Consider the following 25,583-nt stretch of genomic DNA (forward strand, 5'->3'; position numbering starts at 1 on the left):
GCTGCTGTGGCCACATTAGTGCTGCATTGGTGTCCACACTGCGATGCTGCAGTTTGGTTTTCCTTCCCTCCTGAAGGCTTCTGTAGGAATCTTCTGCAGTTCCCATTTTTGTGCTCTCCTTGGGTGCATCTGCCTGCAAAGCACCATCAGGAGGTATTTTTCTGAAACAACTGGATGTTTATCAGCAAAAAGTATAGTAATAATAAAGGTAATTCAATATTACCCTTCTGGAGGAATTTAGTAGAAACTGGCAGTTGTTAAAATTTGTCTTTTGTGACTATTCTCGATGGAATTTTATTCTGTCACAAAAAGTTTAAAACATTTCATATTAAATTTGCCATTTTGTAGTGAAATGTGTTGGCGCTTGTGCCAAGGCCATTAGAATGTTACTGAAGTTCTGGTTAAATGGATTAGATTAAACCCTACTAACTTCTTGCGGTCTGGAACAAGTATACTGCTTGTAACAGGAAAAAAAAGTCGTATTCTAATGCCCTTTTAAGGGTTAATTAATACATTTATTACAGGGATTAGTTTTATATTGTATAAATGGAGATATTGTTTTATTTGTCCAGAATGGCTTTTATCATCAAGTGTACTGACAGAAAGCTGCTTCTGTTAAGCTGACTGTGATTCCCAGATTCTGAAATACCGACGCAAATTGTTGAAATCCTAGCGTGAGCTTGTGGATTTTTTTAGAAGGGAGCCTGAAGGATGTGTGTGACTTCATAAAAGCAAGTAGAAAAGGGATGTAACGTTAAACTAGAGAGCTTCCACAGTCTAGTTTGGATGGTATGAGAGAAAACTGCAGAATTTATGGTGAACGGTGGATTACACTTAAAAAAAAAAAAAAAAAAAAAAGTTTATATTTATACACACACAGATATGTTTTAACTTATGCCTTGCAATCAAGATTTATTTGAATAGCAAGGATAAGGCATATTTATTTCACTGTAAAAACATGAGATTTTTTTTCTTTACCCTTCTGTGGCTGTGTAGGAAAACTGCATTTAGCAGTGGATTTCATTGCTGTGCAAGTATCTTATCTGTATGGTAAGGTGGGGAAGGAAAGAGCTAAAAAGAGGCAACAGAGCAAGTGTTCCCAAGCTGTTTGTGACCATGATGTCATGGCTCTGGGGTGGCTCAGTTTAATATTTGATGCCACAGTAAGCACCTGTGCCATCCCAATGAGGTGGGGCAGCCCCTGCCTGCTGCTTTCCTTCCCACCTGAGTGAAGCACAGTTGGGATGGAGGCACAGGCTGTGCTGCAGTGCTAAGTGGCACACTGGTGCTGGTGGTAGCAGTGTGGATTTTGTTGAAGGAGAGGCTGTTAAACAATGGAATTGCTATCGTGCATCTTCACAGCTTCTTCTGAATCCTTTTCTTTTTACGTGCATCTCTTATGCCTAAATTCTGGTTTGCATATAAATGTGTCGGAGATGGAGAAATCTTAGCTGCAGATGGAAAGAAAAAACACACTGTCTTGATATTTAAAAAAATCTAGAATTAGATGGAGATAAATTTACGTAGCCTTTGCACCATAATAATGTGGAAAGACTTGACATAAAGCCATAAGGCTTTTTTCACAGATTCAGTTGTCTGGAAATTGTGCAATGTTGTTTAAATGGAATGACTTTTAACAGTTCGCAATAAATTTGAAAAAAAATAAAAAATCATGTTTTCACCTAGGATTACACGATGGCAGTGCTAACTCCCATGCAATTAATAGACGCTCTGTACTTTGTTTGAGTGCTGAGCATTTTGTCTAGATTTTATTTAGCCATGTATCAAGGAACTGGCCGTGGGTGCAAGCTGCTGCTGCTGACTGAACTGCATTCAGAACTATTGCACCACCCCATGGGCTATGTGACAAGATCTCTAGCTAATTTAGGATTGTAACAATTTGGACATAGCGTGTTCTCTAGGAGATTGGTACCTCCTAGTCCACGTGTGCACCCTGTCCGTGGTGGGGAGGTTAGAACTAGGTGATCCTTAAGGACCCTTCCAACCTAAGCCATTCTATGATTTTAATTGACTTATGACAAAATAACTTACCTCTGTAGCATTTGTCTTTTACAAAACGAGCAGTTACTTTCCTGCAGCAGTTGTGAGATGCAGTTTGTGACTTCACAGATCAATAGGTGGAATAGGTTCTAATTTTGGCTCAGGTAATTGGCCCTTTGAGTGGAGTCTCATGTTGCAAGCATTCCTTGTAGAAGAAGGCTGGTCACTGATCTCAGGCACCTACTGAGTGTCATTTGACATGTCTCATTTTGTGGTGTGGTGTTGAAGGGGACAAAAATGCTGTCTAATGTGAGAAGCCACGAGTTTAAATCTGGAAGCGAAGTACCCAGTTACTTCTATGTATGTTTCCTGGTTTTAAACCTTTTATATAGCACGTCTTTTAGAAAAAGGGCAACGTTTGCACAGGAGGATGTGCCAAAACACTAGTAGAAGTGTAATAACTCATCTGGTGGGATGGTCAGACTTCTGCATGCTATTCTGGAATAAAATTAATCGTGTGGAAGTATAATACCTAGCATTGTTAATTCTTGATGTTTCCATTTTCTTCCCCGTAATTCTGGGTCTCTTGGTGAGATCAGCTTCAGATTTTCTTTAAAAATGCAATCTGTAAAGGTAAGAAAATCTTAAAGGATTCAATTGGAAGCTTGTGAGCGTGACCCAGTCTTTGGCATGAGAACATGGAAAGGAAAAGAAAGCAAGTATTTTAATTGGCTGGGGACAAAACGAGAAGCTGTTTGGTAACTTCAGGATATTGTATTGCTATCTGAAGCACATTACTTTGTGGGCGTGCAGGCATTTGATGGTGTGATCGTGCATGGATATGTGTTGGTTTCAAACATGCCTGGGGCCTTCTGTGACTCTTTCATTATTTTTGAGCCTTTGGCACTGAGTGTCAGTGGGGGATGTGCAGAAATGGGGAAAGCAAAAGAAGCTATATATTAGAATCTAGTAGCAAGTTTAAATTAAGCAGAAACCTCAGTATGTTATAAACTTGTAAGGCTATATATACACTATGGCATGTGGCTGGACCATAGTCATGCTCAGTAAACCACTGAATATTATAGGACAATTCATATGTTTTCTAATTCTTCCCAGAAAAGAAAAAAAAAAAAAGGAATCTCGGTATGGAGCAACGTCTTATTATTCTGTTTCTACTATCAGCAGCACAGTAATTTGAACTTGCAAAAATAGCAGATTAGATATTTGCCTGAAACTACGTATGCAGTTTTGCATCTTGCTGATACTCTGGCAGGACATCACAGGGCCTGAAGGGAAGTGGGGCTGAAAGAGGCTTAGGGGAGCTACCATAGGGTAGCAAAGGTTATGGAAAAGTAGAACTTGTCATTAAATGTCCTATGAAGCATTGGCTGTTTAGGCAGTGAGGAGATGGGAAAGGAAGAAAGATGCCAATGCGGGAAGTGCACACCATGAGCACTTCTTTTTTTGCTGAGAGGAGTCAAGGCTGACAATTCCTTTGGGGCTCTGCTTCTTAAGGATAAAGAACTTAGAACAGAAATGAAATGACTATTAGTGGTAGGTGATGTCCTGACCCTTTAAATCATAACATAAGTTGCCTACTTCAGGGTTGGCTACTCCTTCCAGTGGTAGAAACTGAAATACAATTTTATGGTACTGCTGTAGTAAGGTCAGAAAGGGAGTTGGAAAGCTTTGTTTTGGTATCAGATGCAAAAATAAACAGGGATCCTGTTATGTTATGTGTAATCCAAAATCAGTGCACAAAGTGGTGCTGGTGTTAATAACTTTTCATGCTGTACTTCAACAAGGGATTCTTTACAAAAAAGTGAAACCTTATTTTAAGTTATGGCGATGTAAATAAATCTGAATGCTTCTGAAGTCAGTGGAATTTTTGTTTACCGCTGATGCAGTTGAGGGAGGAGGTTGAAACACGATTTTTATTTCTAGGTGTAACTCAAGCTGCATTTCAATCTTGTTTTTTTGTTTTGTTTTGTTTTTTTTGTGTGTGTGTGTGAAGAAGTAACCAACCTGTTGAGAAGCAGGCTGGTTACAGAGTAGGTAACACAACTTCAGATATATTTTCATATAGGATCAGTAGCCACCAATGATACTTTGCAGAGAGCTTGTTTGGGCTGTTCTGTCCACATAATTTTTCAGCTGTGTCCTAATACAGAAAAAACAAACGAACAAAAAAACCACCCTAATTACAGCTGTTCTGAGAAGAGTTACTTAGCTACATGAGGGACAGGCCAAAGCCATTTAATACAGAACTTTTTTCCTTATATGAAGGTCATCAGTCTGCAGGATATTTTTGTCTAATGGTCTACAGATTGTTTGGGTTGTTTCTTTTGTAATATATCATCCAAGCTTGAGTTTCAGTTCTTGCTTGATTGTGTGAATGCCCATGTAGACGTAAATACATTTAGGCTGGAGCAGCAAAATAGGCATTACTCATAGGGATCCTACTTCTGTAGAGTCACAGAGAAAGATTACCTGTGTCCTCAGAATGTGGGATTGCCAAGTTTGAAATTTGGGAGACATGTTTGTTTTGGTAAATAGAAGGCTTGACCTGATTTCTGGTACTTTTCTTAAGAGGAGGAGGGAGAAAGCTACAGAAAGCAGGGAGATGCATGAAGCCAGAGGTTGGGAATCTCACCGCAGGCTTATGGCATTACTTCAATTGGCTGTGTCTGGCTGATGGTGAGGATGGCAAACAGCCACCTTTTTGGCAAGGACAGATAAGTTGGTCTTTAGCTTGACTGATACATATGTGTATGCAGCAAAGTTTTAAAAGAAGAGAAAAATATTTGTTGGTTTTTTATACTATTTATGGTTTAAATATCATAAATGCATGGTTGAAATGAAGGAAATATAGGAGCTGCTCTGGAAGCAATGCTTCCTGTTTTATAATCTCATGATGTCAGAGGTGGTATGACAGTAAAGACTGAACCTTTTCCCCAGTATTCTGTTACACTTGGTTGCTGTGCAACAGAAGGCAGCAGAGGGGCAGTCTGTCCAAATGGCATCTGACACGGAAGGGTCTATGAAGCAAAGGTGTGTCGCTGAGTTCCTCCATGTAGAGAAAATGGGTCCCCAGTGATGTTCGTTGATGCTTGCTGAATGTTTCTGGAGACCAGGCAGTGGATGTGGGCACAGTGAGGCAGTGATGGTGCATTTCAGCAGTAGTAACAGCAATGTGAAAGGCAAGCCACATTCCAGATGGCCATGCAGATTTTTACAAGAGTGACATGCAGGCTTTTGTTCACTGCTAGTGAAAAAGCATAGCTAATGATGGTGACTGTGTTGAAAAAATAATGTTTTGTGGATGAAAATCTGTTCTGTTAAATAGTGTTGTTGTGCTCTTAGTAGTTGCTGTAGTTTCTGTGCAAATAAATAGGAGGCATTACTTTCAGAGCAACCTATGTGCAGTGCTTTTTTAATTTTTTCAGTGAATGTGTTAGAAATATTACTTGAATTTAAGATTCATAGATTTTTGTGAAGGAGGATTTCTGTGAGGCTTCCATGTGAGATTTGGGTTCCCTGTGTAGCAGCATCCATAAATCAAGACAGTGCTTTCTTTCCTTTGGAAGTGAAGGTGTTTGGTTTGTAAAGCTTGGGGTGGTTAGTACTTGTCTGTAGACCTGCAAACAGTGCATAAATTCACAAGATTTTTCTTTGATTCACTATTTTTTTTCCATTTATGAACAAGGTGGTTATGTGGGACCATTCATCAGAGGCTTTAGAAGTCATGGGAGATTTATGATGTCATATGATGTCATTACAGCAGTGTGCTGCATTGTAAAACTTGAGAACAACCACTGCGTACCAGAGTGAATAATGGAGCATTCATTCACTTCTACCAAATCCCAGCATAAAATATTCCACAGGCTCTCTTAAAACAGAAACTCTACCCAAAGGAGCACGTAGGGTGAAGTTAGGCCCCGGAGGGTGCAACCCGAGTACAACGCAGGCAGTCGTAGATGCTTGAATTCCCAGCAGTTCCGGTGCTAAGGCTGCCCAAAAGCTGGAGCCTCTCTGAGGTAAAATCCCTTCTGAAGGAAGTGGCTGAAAAAATCTTGGCTGGCTCATGAGGAGCTTGTGAGAACGAGTACTGGAGGCCAATTTCTGCCCTGTTACACCATCCCAAGTCTGGAATGGTGCCAGGGACGAGTGCTTTCCCTGCTGTGACTGGGCTGGAGGGAGCACAGCTCGGAGGGGTCGAAGCAACCAGTGACTCTACTCTAAACCACACATAAAATGAGTTTAGCAATCTTGGACTGTTGAACAATGATTCATTTTATAATATGACCACAAAATGTAGCTGACTTGGTAATGATTGCTTCAAACAGCTCGAGAAACTGAATGAGGAAGGAGTCAAGATTATCCTTAGCCCTACTCAGTGTCCTTGTAGGGCTGGAGGGCAAGGCTTCCCGGCACAGCTTCTGCCTGGACAGGCAGGGGTGAGCTCTGCCTGTATTACAGGCAAACAAAGGTCTCATTCTCTGGTGGTAAGCAGGCCTTAGCAGCCACCGCTGCATGATGATGCTTTAGAGCTAAGTGAAAGGAAACGTGAAGTGTGCTGTGTGTTTCTTGTTCAGGGTGTTAACAACTGTATGGCAAAACCTCCTATACTAGTATATGATGAAGAGCCAGAAAGGTACAAGCAAACTTCTGCAGTCATCCTTTCATATCTGTAATCACATCCAAACTTGACAGCACTGTCATTTCATTTTGCCGAGGAGTGTGGCAGCCCTTGAAGTGCAATTTCTTGGTTTTCTGTTCCATCTCACAGGGTAGAAAAGATCCATCGCACCCTGTCCTGTTTTAAAACAAACCACGCTGAAGTGTACAGGCATGCTCAGAGCCCCTCTTTTTATAGACTACTGCCATTTGTTGTAAGGGTTGCCATGGCAAACAAGGGCAGAAAATCCTATCTTGCTGTTCAAGTGAAATACTTAGAAATCGTAAGGAGACAGATTTTGAGAATATAAATTAATTAAACGGCAGTAATTGCATTATCGCACTATCTTGCCAGGGAAATAGCTATTCCTGTGAGTCTATTACTGTGCTAGGTCTTGGAGCAGAGTGTAATTTTTTTTAAAGTGGTTCAGATTTTCCAAATACGGCTTTATGATTTTATTCTAACTACTGGTAAACAGCTGCTTAACCCAGCAAAAGTGGTCATCATCCTGTATGCTTGAGTTGTTAAGGTTGTAGGAAGTACTTACAGTTTGGGCTTAAGTTGTCAGAAGTAAGTAACTCACCTGACAGAGCGGGCCACTGCTTGGTAGCAGTGATCTTGTTGGGATCAGCGTCTTTGGACTGGGACAGGAGACATTAGGTTTCTTCCATATAGCAGACCTGCAGCTGTCTGGTGTGTGTTTTGTTCATTGACTGCTGGAGGTGCACAGTGTCAGGGAGGCAGCAGACATCGATAGTAAGTTTTTTCTTTTGCAAGAAAAAGAAAATACCTAAACCTGCTTTTATCCCCGATGTCCTTACTGAAGATTTAACATTCCTGACCTTACTGTGGTACTGTCATCCTTCAAATCCCAAATGAAAGGATGAAAAGTATGCTTCAGAAAATGAACTAAAGAAGTGGGTGCTTCCTAGCATATTTTTAGTCTGATTTAACAAGCTGCTCAGAAATATCTTTTGCTTTTAGAGCTGAAAACATGCAGTTCTATATCTTTACATCAATAGTAGCTACTCATTAGAGTATTTCCTTGCATTTTTAAGTGGGTCTATGTTATGTCCCTTTTATTAAAGTCTGGGAGGAAATGAAGACTGAAATGCCCACTTTGCCAGTCTGAAAGAGAAATTTGTATATTAAAGGAGAAAGAGATCAAGATAGTAGTAAATAGGAAAAGAAGTAAAATAAGGATTCAGTAAATATGTTATGTGGAGCCTTACTCGGTTGGCTCAGTGAGTGACATCTTTCCATGAGGTGGGGCAGATGCTTGGCATTCCTTGAGCATCCTTGATCTTTGCTCACTTCATCTGGGCACCAGTGAAGCCAACTTCTGGCTGGTTGAATGTGTGCGTGGGTCATCAACTGTGCACTCATGCCAATATTGGTGGTCCTAGGAATTGCCTACCTGCTGTTCACTTTTGTCTGCACATAAGAACTGGGCAGTAAGAGCCCAGGTTTAATGCCTACATCAAGGTTTAGGAGCTCTTGAATCTTCTCAGTTTTGCCACTGCCTGTTTGTCTTTAAGTATTCACCTTTAGCTGGTGCTGGTAGTACAGCTTGGTTAAGTTAGTTGCACTGATGAGAAAAGTTAAATATGTACTCTGTTAAACTTCCAGAGTTCATTTTAGTGCACTGAGAGTGTCATCTTGTACATTCCACTTATGTTCCTGAGTAGGCAGTAGGCTGTTCTGTGCGTCCAAGGAATGTAACGTAACAAAGTTTTTATGTTGTGCATTGACTTGATATTTCTGGGAGGGGATACAGCAACTTCCCAAATGTTTGTAAGTAGCTCAAGTCAGCATCCTCGTGTGGAACTGACAAAGTCTGCTTCAGGATGCTTTTGATGTGCCAGTTGCCAGCTACCTGTTAGAGTGAGGTATCTGTAGTGATATCAGTGTTCAACTCTGTTTTACAAAGAGAACGATGCCTCTTCTGGAAAGCTGAGCCGACATTGTTCCTATTTAATATTACTTGAATCCACTGGTTTTCCCTGTATTTTGCATAGAATTATTATGTTTATCACTATTCAGTTGGGAGGTTTTTCACTGTATTATCTGTGTTAAAATAATTTCATGTTCAAGGCTAAAATTCAGTAATTTTGAATACCATGGTATTTTGATTGTTACTGGTACAGAGATCAGATGTAGATGACTGAGTGTTTTGAAAGGTAAGTTCATATCCACTTATAAGCTTTTATTACCTTTATAAAAATAACAAAGAAAAAAATTTTTTTTAAAGTATGAAAAGAGTTAATTCAAACCTACTTTTCTATAAATGTTGTAATCATTCCTTATGGATAAACATATGTATAAAAACACTATAATTGCACCCACAACATTCATCCTTATTAGATGAATACACTTTTTTGTGCTAACTCTGCATGGTAAGTGAATAATTTCAATCTTAAATTCTACATTTTTCCTCTCTGGTTACAACCAAAATTATACAGATTCCCCTTGTGGAATTATATCCTCAACTCTCTACCCCAAGGTATTTTTAAACTTTTCTCCTAAATGATGTATGTTATTTTAATTACAGAACGTAACAATTATCTTGAAGCTATTGGTTGTTTTGTCAGTTTGAGGAGCCACTTAAGTCCTTTTCTTCTCACAGTTAACAAAATAATTGTTTCAAAGGCGGGCTGTGATATGAACCCCGATCAAATACTAGCAGGCGTGTCATTATTGTGGCAGGGGAAAGCAAAGGAGCAGGTCTCTCCATGGGTGCAACCATCAGAAAGAAATGGGTAGCTGTATTTCTTTTGGCAGGCAGAAGCTGTCGTGAGCCCAAAGACCCAGCCAAAGCCGAGTGAGCTTTGAGTTGACTCAAGCCTTTTATCAAATGTTTTTGTGAACACTTGCTTTTCTTTTCCATATTGTTTTAATTATGCTTCTCAGTGTCGTGAGAGAGACACTAGACTTACTCTGTTTCAGGCTTATTTGTGAAAGGATTTCTCATCAGCTGATAGCCTTAATTTCAAAAAAATCCTCATTCTTTGGGTTAAGATCTGAGCTCAGATGTGTGATCACATAAGGGAAAATTCCATGGAGATTTGAAGTGGAACGTAGCCCCCTCCTTAATACTTTTGTCTAACATATGTCACTGTATTAAAAATAATTACTTGGGCTCCTTAGAGGGGAAGTAGAAGGTGTTGCTTTAAAAAAAAAAAAACCAAAAAAAAAACCACACACACACACACAAAAAACACAAAAAGTTGGAATTCTATATCGAGACTAACAAACTCCTGAGACTGCTTTCACTTGAAAAGGATATTTTAAATTGTACCTCTTACTTGAACGTTGGCCAGTTTAATTTAGATTATTGCTTCTGACAATTAACCTCATGTTGGGCTGTGCTTGTCTCATTAGCAATGTGGCAAGTGATGAACTTGGATCCATGAAGGCTCACCCCTCACCTGGGAAACTCACCCACCAGGGCTGTGTTGTGGCTCTGACAAGTAGCAAACCCACTGAAGGACAGCTGGGGAAGGGCTGGCCTTGGGGGACTGAGCAAACACAGGAATAGCCTTATCAGATTTATTGAATACTTCTGCTGGGAGAGAAAGTTAAGCAGTAGGGCAGGCATGGGGCATGGAATTTAAAAATACGTTGTTTCAGATTGATCTAGTCTTGATTTTTATTTTTTTTTTCCTCTGTCACATTTTTCCTGTTTGAGATAGATTTCAAAGGAGAAATTCTGCTTTAAAAATGCAGTTTTAAAAAATAAAAAGAGAATAAAATAATAGGGAGTAAGGACGGGCCTGAATAATTAAAGAATAAAACTCTTACATTCCCTTTGACCGTAATGCTTCATCTGCCAGGAAATTATCGGTTGATTTGTTTTTCTTGTAAGCAAAAACAGTTATGCAAGTTGTGGTTTCATGAACTGACCGCCCCCCCTTTCTCTCTTGGATTTTCGTCCACTAAAGCAAAATATCCGTTATTTCCAGAGTCCACTCATCTGTGCTACGCAGGGAGTATTCAGAAAAACTGTTGTCTTTTGAGGGTGGTTTTAGGAGCAAAAGGATTGTAGGTAATTTTTGCAATAGAAGTAATGAGTTTGCCAACTTCGTGTGTCTGAAGATTTGTTGTTCAAATACCATCAGAGCATGACTGCTTATGTTCAAGCTCTGAGATAAAATACAAAGAATTTTCTGGCATTACTTGGAGAAAAAAATGAAAAGAAACTCTAATTTGCTTTCTAAAATATTTTTTCCTTTGAATTTACTTTGTGTTTTATTGTATCTGCTCCCTACAAGTACTTTACTACTTCTGCTATGAAAATCAGTAAAAGGAGTATGACTTAAACAGACTGCTTTATTCTCTCCCATTATATGGCTATGTATATAATATTTGCATCCACTTCAAAGGCATTATCCGTGTTCTATAGAAATAATTATTCCACCAAGTGTTTAATAATGTATATGTAAAACTGATCGATAAGAGACTACCTGAAGAAAGATTTGCCATGGCAGTTAAGAGGGTTTTTTTAGTGGAAAAATGAAATATTTTTTTCTCCTTGGCTGCAGGGAGAGATGGCAGCCAGCCTGTGAAATGTGTAGTTCATATGCGTGTGGACAGCTAACACTGAGGTGCAAATGTGACCGGCAGGCACCACCAGGGCTGCCTTGGGATATCCTAGAGAAGCTGGGCCTTGCCCATTGGTGCCCCAACATAGGTTGAAATGGCCTGGTGGCAGGGACCTGGGGACATCAGAGAGGGCTTTTGGGGAGCAGGCATCCCTTGCTCATCCCAGCAGGCCAAAATCATTGCCATCTTTAGTGATGTCGTCTTGTTATTTTTGATTTGGATAACATGCATGGGAATGTAGATGGGAAGAGAAGTCATGACTCAGGCAGAAGTGAAAGTAAGTTATTGTCTTGGGGTAGGAAGGGAGGATGTTAGAGGTTTGCGGTCTGTAGATCTTGTAGTCTGTAGAGCTTGTTGGTGGCTGGACATTGTTCCAAGACGAAGCAGAGTGGCATGGGTGAGAGGTCAGAGGTGGCAGGGATGTGGCCCCGGGGTGGGTGGCAGCAGGAACTGACTGGCCAAGCTGCTGCTGTGGGGGAATCTTGTCTGAGGTTCAAAGCATCTTATGGGCTGTTCTAGCAGGAGAGAACACCTATTGATGTATTTGTAAGCTAAAAATGAAAAAGTGTTTGCTTCTTACAAGAGACCTAAAGGACTGGCAACAAAATGGAGATAATTTTCTAGCTGAGGAAGTGGATGGTGACATTTTCTGTCTCCTGAGGTCTAGAAAGAGTGTGTGTTCTATCAGCCTGGCACATCTACCTATTTCTTGTGATATTTTGGTTCTGCAGATTCCCTTCCCACTCTGGCAGAAAACAACTCAGCCATAATAATAGCGTAACTTTGTAATTCTATCAAGATTTTCCTAAAGTTTGAGTGGTGACATCTTGATATATTTGCTAATATTGTCCTTCATTATAGAATTTACTCAAAAGATGACATGAGAATCCTCTTAAGTAATTTGAGTATGACATGAGACACAGCTAATACACTGTGAAGCCTTTTGTATTGTACGTACCTGGATGAAAGCTGCTAAGGCCTTTGTGTCTTTGGTACCTCTGACTTGTGACTGCTTAGAGCTTATGTTACCACAGCAAGAAGACAGAGTATCTCCATTGCAAACTGTTATAGTTTCTATCAATTAACAGTGTTCTTTAGATGTTCCCAGGTGTGGGACCTCCAGATCTTCAGTTCTCCACTTTAGATATGCAGCCTTGGAATAGAGGAGGTAACAGCAAGGCCAATATTTTGGACCACCAGCAACAAAATCGCTCTTCTAGAATCACAGAATCATAGCATTGCTCAGGTTGGAAAAGACTTTAAAGACCATCAAGTCCAACCACAACCTATCCTAACTCTAACAACCCTCTGCTAAATCATGTTCCTCAGCTTCTCTGGGGAGATCGGGTAGAACTTCATTTACAGCAAGATTTGATTAAACAGCTTCAAAACTTCTTTGTAAGCAACATGTTAAGTCTAGAAAAGTGTATCTGAAGAAGCCATTTCCCACAATATCTTATAGGTTCATCCACTGCTTACCAATTTTATTGAATATTTAAAATAGTTTTCTCCTCTGTTATGCTTTTCACACTGTGACACTGTTTTTTATCTAGAAGGTGGTGTTGCCAGGTCACACTGACTGGGATCCTTGTTGCAAGAGCTTTTCAAATTAGTTATACTGTAATAAACTGTAAACCAAGGCCGTGATCTGGAGAACATAAAAGCTGTTTTAGTGATGATGGGTTCTCTGATGGAATTTTCATGCCCTGTAAACTCAAATGTGAAATGGAAAGAGGTGAGTATTTCTAAGGCAGCAGATATTTCTATGTGGACAAGATTTGGTGACAAGCAATTCAGTGGTCTTGACCCCGCAGTTCGGCTGATCAAGAAAGCATGCAGAAAAGCTCAAATTAACCAAGAAAGGCCTGTTGTCTGAGCTGCAGACCTGAAGTGCTGGAACAACCTCTTCACATATATATATATATTTTTTCTCTCTCTCTCTCTTTTTTTGCCCCTGTACTAATCAGAAACAAGTTTTGACTTGTTTTGATGTGTGAATTATTTTAATATTTCAGGTATCCCAGAATTTCTGGAAAATTTTTTAGTAACAAGGTTTCTACTTGCTCAGAAATCTGCCGTTCTTTGTCATTTATACCTGTCTTGAGGCACGCAGTAGGGAACAACTGATAATATTTACTCCCAAATGAACAACAGGCTTTGGGGGAGTAAAATAGACTTCCATTAAGATGCAGATGCCCCCAGTACAACCCACATCCCATCGCCTGAGTGAGTGCCAAGAGCAGGGAATAGATAGTGGCTGTGGGAAATGACTGTGTCGGCAGAAACCAGATTGAGGCTTTTCCTCAAGGGTGACCTTTGAAATCAATCAGATTGTGAAAACGATAAACCTCCTAAAGCTTCCTCTTGGTTTTGTGCTTGCTGTGCCAGTAGTGCTGAAGTTTACTCTGGTTTCTTGTATTCACTCTCCTCTTGCATACATTCGGGTTATTGGAGAGTTGTTCAGCTGTGTGTTCAGGAGTCCATGTGCGTGCGGTGTTTTCTTCTTCCCATATAAGACTTTGGGAAGTATTTATTTGTGTCTCATTATGAGTTTTATCTGCAGTGTTGTTAGCTAAAATCCTCAGTCAGTTACTTTGTATTTGTCAAGTGGAAATAACTGGCAGCAACATTATGATTGTACATTATGGTAGAATGGCGTATTTGGTAAATCCCAGAGATTCTGCAGTATTGGCACCAGATTCTGAATAGGGCATCATCCCAGTGTATCTGTGTTTAGTATTCCCCAGAACCGTGGTCAGGCCTCTGTATTCCCTTCTACTTAGAAATGCAAAAGCTGTGTTGGTCCGAGACACCCAGAACTTTGGGAGAGGACTAGAAGTGACAGTTGTTTCGCCTGTTTCACTTGAGATAGCTCCAATACTTAGCCCTTCCCATTTGAACGTAAGATGTAGTTCAGGAAAGAGAAAGAAGTGGTGGGAGCACTGAGCTCTGCAGGAATAGGATTCTGATACAGAAGTTGGTTTCGTACAGGAGTTTTGGTATTAATTACCAGTTTATTTTTCCAGAATACCCATCACTGGGCCTGTTGTGATAACCTGTGTCTTTGGGTGTCTGCAGTGCCACAGTAGAAGAGGCCTGAGGGTGCTGGTGTGTTGTCTTTAAGTCAATTCTTTGAAAGGGTAGATAACAGCAGAATAAGGGGAAATGATTTTAAGTTGAGGGAGGGAAGATTAAGGTTGAAGTCAGGGGGAAGTTCTGTACAAAGAGAGTGGTGAGGTGCTGGAACAGGCTGCCCAGAGAGGTTGTGGATGTGGAACACCCTGGAGGTGTTCAAGGCCAGGTTGGATGGGGCCCTGGGCAGCCTGGTCTGGTATTAAATGGAGAGGTTGGCGGCCCTGCCTGTGGCAGAGGGGTTGGAGGTTTGTGATCTTGAGGTCCCTTCCAACCCTGGCCATTCTGTGATTCATGGTGGGCATGAAGCACTGACAGCTGCTTCCTAGGAGATGAGTCCCAGGAGGTACTAGAACTCTTCACTCTCATGTAGCTGTTGATGGTGCCACTAAGTGCTTGAGACTTCATTGAGGCTTGCAGTGTCAGTTGGAGTCTTTTAAACTTGACAGCTTTTAATTACTGTGATTTCTTGGTAATCTTAACTGCTACATAAAGAAGCACTAAACTTCTCGAAATATTTTAAAGTATGATTTCCCTGTGCTTAAGGTTTCAGGTACAAAGTGTGAAGAACTCTTTCTAGTCTTTTCCAAGTTCATTGAATTTATATTTGAAAACAAAAAACAAAAAAACTTCTTTGACTCTTTTACTCACAAATTAATGTGAGGGTGGAAATGCTAACAGGGTATAAGGAGGATCTTGTGGCTTTGTAAGGAAATAGATTCAGTTCTAGGAAGATGTGGGCTAAGAAAACAAATCTGGGTTCATCTCAGCATGATGTGGGCTTATCTATGGTATAAGGGGAAACTCTTCTTTTCAAGTCTACTAACAGTTCCTGCTCACTCTGAGTCATCTCCTCTAGCGGTGAAGGATAGTCATTTTTTTTTTCTTTTGTTTTCTGCTGGTGGGAAGTTTAGCATTGTTTGGTAACCAGCACAGCTTTATTTAAACTTATCAGAAATGCAGCGTTTTGCTCATCACTGGAATAAAAGAGGGGGATGAGGAACTTCACAATCAGGTTATTGAGAGAAATGGATGTCAGTAATGGAAGAATTTGTATTGAGCTTAATGTCATATATCTGAACTTACAATGCTGCTCCAGTTAGAGACTAGTATTTTGAAATGAAAGATTGCTACTGTAAAGATAATATTCCTTGTCTTTCTCTAGTAGGTCAATTTGTAAAGGAAGGGTAAAATTTGATCCTTTGCTTCTTACCTCTTTGTGAGCTATGAAGAAGGCCTTGGCCTGAAGGTGAACAAACCTTCAGTCTCTGGTATACTGCACATCTTAAATATATGTATGCATGCGTGTTTACATATAGATAATCTTGCTTCCATATGTTTTATTGTTTTAATATAAAAAATACTGAAATACAAGGCTTGTCTTTCTTGTTAACCTGCTTCATGGTGAAGCCAGTTCTTAGCCAAATGTTGCTAGAGACGCTAGAAGTAAGCCCACGGACATTTGCTTTTACTCTGAATAATACAGCTCCAGAGAGGAAAAGAGTTCTGAGTCAGATTGCAGAGGTAACAGCAACCAAATTTTCACATGTTGCATTTATGTTAAATTAGTGGAGGCAACTGTTCTTTGGGGTTTCCAGCTGAAATCTTGAATTGCTGAGGAAAAAGCGGGATTGATGTTTTCCCACCCTGCTAGTTAGATTCTGTCCTACCAGTCATTCTGTTGTTCTTGAGTTTTTTGTGGAAGTCAAGAACTGAATGCATAGTGGGAGTAAAAAAAAGACAAGGCAAGCCAGAAGTAGTAATTTTGCAAAAAGCCGTTCTGGTAGTTCTGTGTACAGTGTAAGGAAAACCCCTCAAAACCACAAATTTTAAACTAAGAAGATTAAGCTGTTAAACTGTATAGGCCAAAATATGAATCTGCTTTTAGTTTCGGGGTTTGTCTGTGCAGCATAGCATGCTGTGTCTCCTTATTTTTTCTTTGGACTTAAGACCCATGAATTTTCAAATCTACTTGTAGTTGACTCAACACAAAAATGGTTGGCTACTGTATTTCTACAGTCTGAGCCAGATTTCTGTGCTCTCTGTAGTTGTGTTACTGTGAGTAGGCAGGATATTCAGATTCGTACAAGGCCAAACAATGTCCGTAGGCTTAATTCTAAGCCTATTAGCCACTACAATGCCCTATCAGCAATGCTTTTTTATAACCTTTAAAGTGTGTTTTATTAATTCATTTTCAGTGCCATGTTACTGTGCTGTTTTTCCTGCTCAGTGGGCTGCCTTGCTATGTGGAGTGCAAAGGCGAGCAATGAAGCTGGGTGAATTGAAGTGGTCGGGGGCACTTAAATCATTTCAAAAACAGATACAGGTTTGCCCTAAAGAAGGAAAACATTTTCTGGATCTCTCTCTCTCTGCCATTTGAAAGCCACACAATGCACAGTCCAAGAAAGGTTTCTTGGGGGGGAGGACTGAAAATGATCAAATGATCTCAGAGGTTGTCTGCACAGATGCCTTGTTCTTCAGCCCAAGGCACGTTTGTGGTGACTGTGTTATGCTGGATATTAAGAAGGTTAGAAAGCAAACCTTTTGTGTGAAGTTCTAGTCTGTTCATGTGTGCTCTACCTCTTGTAGATCATGAGGTGGCTACGCAGTTACTGAGTCCAGAATTTCGGGCTAGATGATCCAGGCATCATTTATTGCTGTTAAAGAGGCATACTGTGCAGAAGAGAAAAGCATCGACTGTTGAGTACGCTTGTGTTCATGTTTCTTAGTAACTGAGGCAAATATGTTAAAGTTCCAGTTTTCAACCTGCAAGGCTGAGATAGTAAATATTGCAGGTCCCCAGCAGCCTGTGTTGGCTCTCTAGGAGGCAATGAAACATACACAGGACTTGTGGTCTTGGTGCCAGGCGGGGTGGCAGAGAAGCAGCCAGTGTTTGTCCAGGGAGGCTGAAACTCAATGGGAGGCAGCTGTTCTCCAAAATAAAAGGAAGAGTGAAGAAAAGAGAGAATGGTTTTGAGATAGCAAAGCAAACTTCCATGCATGGGAACAGCTGAAGAGAGCTCTTTGACCAGGGAATTGCCCGAGTTGTGTTGCTCATGAATTTTGCAGGCATTCAGCAGACACTGGTTCCTGGCAGGAGGTGTGGAGCTGAGCAAGCTCAAGTGTTCCCAAGTTTGAGCTGGGAATAGTCTTGCTGTAAGAATGGAGGTGGCTCAAATGACAAAGATTTCATGCAGAAATGGAACATGTGCCACACGTTGGGCTTTATGTGGAGATGATGTTAGTGAAAGAGTGGGTACTGCAACCCTACAGGCACTGGGGTTATTGAATAATACTACTGAGGAAGTTGCACTATCATAATGGTGGAGGGCAAAGCTGAGCTTTGGAGGGACAGCGTTATGAAATGCATCCGCTGAAAGCTGTTTATTGTCCTGGACACAGTAGCTTTTCTGTCATGAGTTTGATGACCAAAAAGACTTCTTTTTTTTTTTTTAATGCTATGGAAGTGATGCTTAGAGGAGTGGTTCTATTTCTCAGGAAAAAAAAATAAAAAAAATTGAGGTATTACTTCCCTTTATACAGGTATTATTTCTTGCTGTCCAAGGTAAGTACAGACTGATCCCCAAAATAGAGAAAGAGAAACGTTATGCTTGACTAAATGCTTTTCCTCAATGGTGATTGCAGTTTTAAAAAGCACATAGGAAAGGATTTAAAAAAAATACTGTTTGGTATTATTTTGTACCTCTTTTTGTTCATTACCCTCCTGTATATTCACAGTGTTCATAATCTATTACATAATTTATAAAAAGGCTTTTTGCTTCTTTTTTTTCATTTCTTTACCAATTATTGGCTGTTTTTCAAACAGAATAGGGGGTTGGAAAATTAAATAAAGACTTCCAAAATAACATGCTTCAGAAACATTTATTTAATTTGTGAGTTCATTCTGTTCTCTCTCCCCCTACCTCCCTCCACTTTTTTTTTTTTTTTTAAAGAAGATCTGTATTAATTTAGTTTGGTAACTTAGTGCCTATATTAAATTAATCTAATAAAAGTCAGAGTCCTCACATAACATTTCCCAAATGTGAAGCAGCATCTATTACATGAGGCACAATCTTTATACAGTAAAATGTGAATCTGATATGTAAAATTACAAGGCTGTTTGGTGTACGTTATTTAAGTCAAATGCTTGAGTACAGTCAAGCTGGAGGAAAGGAATGAGCAGTGCTACCATTCAAAACATTAAAAACTCAAACCAAGCTTCACATATCAAAGCAGTTTGTATTTGTGAAAGTATTCTAAAGTTCAGCAGTTAAACCTTGAAACACTAGCTCTTTCTGTTGACAGTTACTCATACCCGTGTTTCTGTAAACATTTCAATATATAATCATGAGTATATAATCTGTATTAAAATCTGCGTATTGCTATAGATCTGAATTCAGAAAGGCTAGATGAGTGTATTTAAATTGACCAACCCATTGCGCTGTTGTGGCACAATTTCATTCAGTAAGCCCCCTTTTTTTGTACACGTGGTTTATGACTGTTTTAAAAACAGCAATAGAAAACATCTCTGTGCAAGTGGCCTTGTGCTGCCAGAGCTTTAGGTGGCTCAGCCGTGCCTTTCCCTTGGTGAAGGTCATCCTTTTGTGCAGAGCCCTAAAGTTACGTGAGCTGGGATGGAGTGTGGGTGTTCCCGCTGATTTGTGTGTGTGTACATCACAGTGTAATCACATAGTTTATTCCTGTTTTCCCACTTAAATATTTATTATGGTCTTAAATGAGGAGGAGGGGGCTCCTTTTGTATTGGCATAAACATAGGATTATGCTCACTGTGTGCTTTCAATCACTAAATCACTGATACGTCAATTGACATAACACAGTCTACCTCACAGGGATGTTGCAGGGCTTAATTAATTAATGTTTTTAGAGGGCTTCAGGATTCTGTGAGGAAAGGCGCTTTAGAAGTGCCGAGGAAGATTATGCTGATTATTTTTCCCATCTATTACCCCAATATGCCACTGATTGAAATTCAGTAGAAGAGTATGGGCTCCCCTGTAATGGCAGGGAAAGGCAGAATAATATTTAAAAAATTATCATAAGAACTGGGAAAGGCAACTCAATAATACAACTATGTAATACAATTATGTAATACAAAAATTAATGTGGTCCCTTTTTTTTTTTTAATTGCTCCTGTTGCTTTTTTCCCCTCCTTTCTGCTTGAAAATTCATTCCCTTTGCTGGATTAACAATAATAAGTAGAAATTACGCCTTTATTGTCGTTACAGTTTGATGATGTATTACAGCCAGGACGCAGGTTAGAAACACAGGCTGAATTATTATGTACTGCAGGGTAGTGATTTCCTGCAAACTGATTTATGGGTAAATAATTTGATGTACTTATTACACGGGACAGGGCAGCTTTAAATTTCTGTAACAAAGCGCAGCTGAACAAAAGAAAATCACTTGCTACAGTATAGGGGCAAGACAAATCTAAAGAGAAACAGGTCTAATCAGTGTCAAACCCCTTGTCTTGCAGGGAACCCTGTCAGCAGTGGTTGGTAGGTAAACAACTTAGTTATCCAGGGGCAGGGATCTTGTTGGGTGTTTCATTGAGGTCTTTTGTTTGGAGCTGTAAATTAATCAGAAGTGTTTGGATACTAATTCCAAGCTGTAGTTTCTTCTGAGCTCCAGTTGTGTTTTATAAGAGCTCTGTTGAAAACTAGGAAGTTTCAACTAAGACTATTTAACTGAACCTGTGGGATGGCAGCAGGTGATGGTTGTGTTCTTCACCCAGCCTTGTGTTTGCAGTCAAATGCTTTCGGGTTGTGATCCTGTAACACAGTAAATTGAACTTTGGAATAGCCATAGCAACATGGGACACGGCCCTGGTCTGGTATAACACTGCCGAGTCAAATTTTCTCAAAACACTTTGAAGTGGTAAATATAGCCCAGGAGACCATATAGTGGCTTGGGCACTGCCTGCTTCCTCAGCCATTTGGAAGAGTGCTGGTTCAGGGTCAGTGAACGTGGAGCTGGAGTGTCAGAGAAGAGCTTTGCAGTACACAGTTTGCAACCTGAGTGTGCCTATTGATCTCCAAGGAGATGGACAGGCACATCCCGTACGAGTCTCACCAGGTTACATTTGCTCATTTTTTTGGTGTTATGCATTAGGGATTCAAATGGTTTGTCAGCTTGTCTTTGACAAGTGCTTTTCTTAATCATGCTTGGTAAAGAATTGCTGTTCTCTGCAATCCCCCTTTTCTGCATTAGCCAAACACAAAATTTCTTCTTTTTCACTCTCTGTACATACTTGGGCAAGCATCATTTATGATTCGTTTTGTAGCTGTCTCCAGAAAACCGTTGAGGCAGTGGTGGTGATGCTGATATAAAATGTCCAGTTGTTGTGGATGAATTAGACAAGTGAGCTCACAGAAGTGTGCCACTAGTCTGTTAGGGCATGGCTGCAGGAGAGGGAGTTGCACAAATTTAACATTAGACTCCTCTGTCTTATTTTCATGTCTGCATTTTGATAAAACAAATGAGTGTGTCTTCAATGCCAGGTGAACACATTGCTGAGATTTAAGCTTAATGAAAGATCTCTCTTTGGCAGGACATGCCATTAAAGCACTAGTAGCCAACATGAGTAGAAAATCTTTTGTAAAACACGGTCTGACAAAAATTTCATTTGAGAAAGCTGTTTGGTTTGTTTTTCGTTTTCAGTTGGCTAGCTGACCTGGGCAACAGTCAAGCACTTCTTAGTGAGTTTTTGAGAGCTGTTTTCATGTATAACCATTTCTTTACCATGTAATCTTGGAAATCTGTTGAACTTTACTTCCAAAGAGCTTGCTACGATATAAGAATCTCAAGGGATCATTGATACAAGAAAGAGAGTGAGACTCATTAAGAAAAGAGTTTTGTGGATTCATGAAGGATGTGCTTTCAAATTTCCTAAGCAAGCTGATCTGCTTCTGGAGCAGTAGGCTATTCACTGAAACAGACAGCGGCCTTGGCTCACTCGTGTCCTCACCCCAGAATCTCAGCTCATGATAGAGTAAAGCTCAGTTCCACTTCTTGAAGTGATTACGTTAAAGCTCTGAGCTGTGCTGTATGGATTCAATGAGCAGAGCCATAAAAATGTAAGTGCTTGTAGAATGTATGCCTTGCTGCTGGGCTGTTCTCATCCATGGGTTGCTGCTGCATTAGCAGTCCAGCGGTCCTGGAAGAGAAGGGACCTTCTTAGAGGGAAAGCTTTGGCCCACAGGCTTTAAATTCAGAGACAAGATTTTTAGCTTGCTGAGAACGGGTTTGCTCAACAAACTGGCATCATCTTCCCAAGTCTGGCCCAGGAGTTCCCTTAAATACAGTGTTGGAGCCATGAAATAAACCACCTGTAAAGTCTGCTGAGGAGCTGGATAGAAACCATGGCTTCTGGCTATCATTTGGACCAGCTTAATGTGTTCTGGAAAAAAAATAATTCACACGTCGTATCACACCGGCTGAAAAAATAGCGTACATCAGCAGTGCTGTAATGTAAAGAACTTGCAGCAGGTGTTAACATGCAGAGGCAAGGAGCATTCTGGTAACACCTGTGTTTGTCTAAATCCAGCCAAAACAATTTCCTCTCCAGTTGTAGAGGAGAATTAAGAAAAAGAAAAAGCCTACCTGACTTCCAGTAGTAGCAGGCATTTGCTGTGAAGCAATTTGCACAGTATTTTCCATGATGCACTGTGGGTGTGCTTTATTTTTGCTTTTTTTTTTTCCTTCCTTTTCCTTGAACCTTTTAGTTTGGGGACACCTTTGGTAACTTCAGTGCTCCCCTGCTGTCTCTTTGTCTCTCACCAGCACTGCCAGGGCCGAGCAGTTGCAGATGGAATGCTCTCTGAGTGCTTTCCTTAATTGAATGAAAAATAAATATTACCAATTTGGATGTGACTTATGGGGCGCATATGATGCTTATTTTTTCAATTACATGAAAACTTGGCATGGTTAAACATAGGAAGCCAAGTGTTCTGTGAAGCTGGTATAGATTTCTGGGTTTTTAGGTGATTTTGCTTTAAATTATTGTATAGCAGAAGGGGATGAAGGAAGTCAGCTGCTAAACTGTATTTTCCCAGCACGTATTTCACTCGGTGGACCCTTGATGCTCATTTTATGACTAGCATACACCGTACTATATGCATTTCTTGTTGCCACCAGAGATAACATTAAGTAAACTATCCCCTTAAGAAAAACAGCTTTTCTTGGCAAGTGGAGTATGACTCAAGGAGCCAGCACTGGAGACATACGGTGCTGTGAATGAGTGCTGTGTGTTACTCTACTGGATCGGAGTCCAGGCACTATTTATACTACAGCATATTCAGCACCAGATTGTTAAATCTTAATACTGAAACAGTGCATCATTTAAATGTTTTTGTTCTGTTTATGTCCCATTTTCAAGCATTAGATATCAAGCAATACTAGCTAACTTTTTGTTGCATTTGGACAAGATCTCTGGGTGCCAAAAGTCTTCTAATCTGTTCTTGAAGCATTAGCATGCCTGTACCAGCATGTTGCATAGAAACTTTGTACCAATCAAGATGAATCATGTCTCTTCTAGCATCTCTTAAGACCTGGTGATAGAATACCTTGCAAATCACTGTATCAACGGTAAATGTAAACAATCATATGCTGCAGAAAAGGAGTTATTCTCTAATTGTTTTCTCCTTTATGTCTATGAAAGAGGAAAAAAACTATGCCGTTTGAGGTATTTAAAGGTTTCAGGAGTGTGGTGTCCACTTGTGTCTGTGCAAGAAAAATTTGTATCACTGTTTCAGATGTGCTATTTGTTTTACAGTTGTCTTTTAAAGATGAGGCTTAAAAGGCCTTTGTTGTTTATTTTAGTTGGATTAATTCCAGAGCTGGTAAGGAACCAGTAGAAAGTAAGGTGAGGAGTGTTGTTTCTTGGCTTCATAGCATCCTTCAAGAGAATAAATAGGCAGACCTCATCCGTTCGGGAGAAATGGGAGAAAAGGTGATGGGCATCTTGTGGGGCTGAGCTGAAAGAAGTTACGTGGGCAGAGCAATGGGGCAATGGTAAATATGGTAAAAGAGAGAAGAAAAGTAATAGTTGTGATGTGTTATACAGTACAGAACAACGCTGAGCTGCTGTTTTCATGTAAGGTGTCATTGTGGCTTTTCTGTTTATTTGTTTGCCTTCTTCCTGGAAGTAATTCCTGGATATTAGTCATTGTTTCTGGTGTGGGCAGGCTCTCGGCAGTTGTCTAAACAGAAATAATACCTCTACACCAAATGGTTTACCATTGAAGTTTATAGTCTTTGTGACGAGCACACCCAGAGAGGTGATGATCCCTATTAGAGAATGAACAGAAGTAGAAACAGGACTTACAACGTCCCCACTGCCCCCATGCTATTTTGGATCTATGGTCAGCAGCTTGCAAGTTGTTTTTTTTTTTTGTTGCTGTTTTTTTTTTTTGTTTTGTTTTGTTTGTTTTTGCTAAGTAAAGCAGCTATCTGCACAGTGTGACTGGCAGCTGGGAGTGAATTCCTACTTATGGATTTCCAGCGCTATCCATCTGCACTGGGAGTAACACCATTATTAGATCTTAACTGTGCTGAAAGCCCACATGTAGGTATTTTCCTGTTCAAGTCAAAACCAATGCATTTATTTGCTGAAAGGTTTTGGAGGCTACGAAGTGTGGAGTGTAGAGTATTTGAAATTTCTTCTAACTTAGAAAGGCAGTCTTTAGTGAGACGATGAAAGATGTGAAGTGGGGAAGCATTCTGTGCTTCCTTGAAGCAATTTAAGAGCCAGGAACATGTCAGCAACTCTCCACTAAGAATCTAAAGTTATTCGTTCTGTTTCCCATGGTTTGCTTGAGGATTCAGTACAAAACTTTTTTTTTTTTTTTTTTTTTTTTTTTTTTTTTTTTTCAGAATGACTGCAATAAGCCTCAAGGCACATATTGAATCTCCTAAACAAACAAACTTATCAAAAGGTTTAGTAAACAGGCAGTAAAATGCAAAGTATGAATATTTTGTTTTCTTTCAGGAATAATCAAGCTTGGGAGGTGGAATCCCCTCCCTCTCAGTTATGTGACCGATGCACCAGATGCAACAGTAGCTGACATGCTACAAGATGTCTATCATGTTGTGACATTGAAAATCCAATTACAAAGGTAGGTGTTTCTAAACATCTGTCCTTTTCTGTTCTCTGAGCTGTTTTGTCAATTACAGCATTACTATAGAGATCAGCACATCCTGTCTTCATTAATTTCTAGTCTTTTGATGACAGGGCGGGAAAAATGAAGAGAAGGGTAGGTCATCTGACAGCTATTTGGTGCATGTTCTGATATTTTTTTGTTGTTGTTTTCTGAAGTAGTAATAGGGTAACAGAGGAAAGGCAGAAACTCACCTAAGAGTTTCACAATCCCTGATTTGATGGGTTCTCAAGGCCTTAATGAGTGCAAAAAATAAACACCCTGCCTTTTTCCAGGGATTGCATTGTGAAACTCAGGTCTTCTACTGCCAGTTGCTGAGACAGGAGAGGAGAGGAGCTTGCTGACATTCCTTTGTTCTCCAGTTGTCTGCCCAATGGAAAAGCAAGAAGATGAGGATGGGATCTGTTACTGCAGCTCCATTTGGCCTTTGGAAAACATTTTCCTTTTCTGAATGCTAGTTCTGACTAGCAAAGCAAAACTTCCTAATTCTTTTATCCTTACTTGGTCTCATTTTCCCTACTCCTACATTTTTTTCCCCATTTTTCTCTATTGCATTCAAAAGAGTTTTTAAACAGCAACTGGTGCCTGTGAAAGGAATTGTGGCAAGGGGAGCATTGCACTCTGTAGACGTGGTGGTAAGCTTACGTTGCACAGTCATTTGTAGCTTTATGGGCAGGATACATCAGAGGAAAGAGGCAAAAATGACAGACGCACTGGAATAATTTATTCAAAGCTCATTCTGAACAAAGTAAGGGTCCATTGATGGTGTATACATACCTACCAACTGTTCAGTTTACTTGGAAATTTGGAAGTATTTGGCTCTTCTCTGAAGTTAATCTCCTGAATGCCAGCATTTCCTTCCTGTTATCTCTAATGTCGATTGAGGTTTCCAGTTCCCCTTACAGACCTTTCCTTGGTTTTATATAGTTACCTCCTCTATGCTGCATCTCTTCAGCATAGTTGTGAAAGCATCTGGAGTCTATGCTTACTATAAA

At 40.1% G+C, this 25,583-nt stretch overlaps 1 protein-coding gene across 1 annotated transcript in view; it reads left to right on the top strand.

The window, feature by feature from the left end:
- The window catches only part of SATB2 (SATB homeobox 2), a gene marked incomplete at its 3' end in the record, with an annotated part of 122,170 nt that overhangs the window by 29,240 nt on the left and 67,347 nt on the right, over positions 1–25,583 (top strand). Inside the window, exon 3 of the mRNA XM_079539136.1 lies at positions 24,420–24,546. Coding sequence (XP_079395262.1) covers positions 24,420–24,546 — 127 coding nt within the window. The remainder of the gene's footprint in view (positions 1–24,419; positions 24,547–25,583) is intronic.

Source organism: Tetrao urogallus, assembly GCF_951394365.1.
Source record: "Tetrao urogallus genome assembly, chromosome: 8".
In the NCBI taxonomy this organism is placed as follows: domain Eukaryota; kingdom Metazoa; phylum Chordata; class Aves; order Galliformes; family Phasianidae; genus Tetrao; species Tetrao urogallus.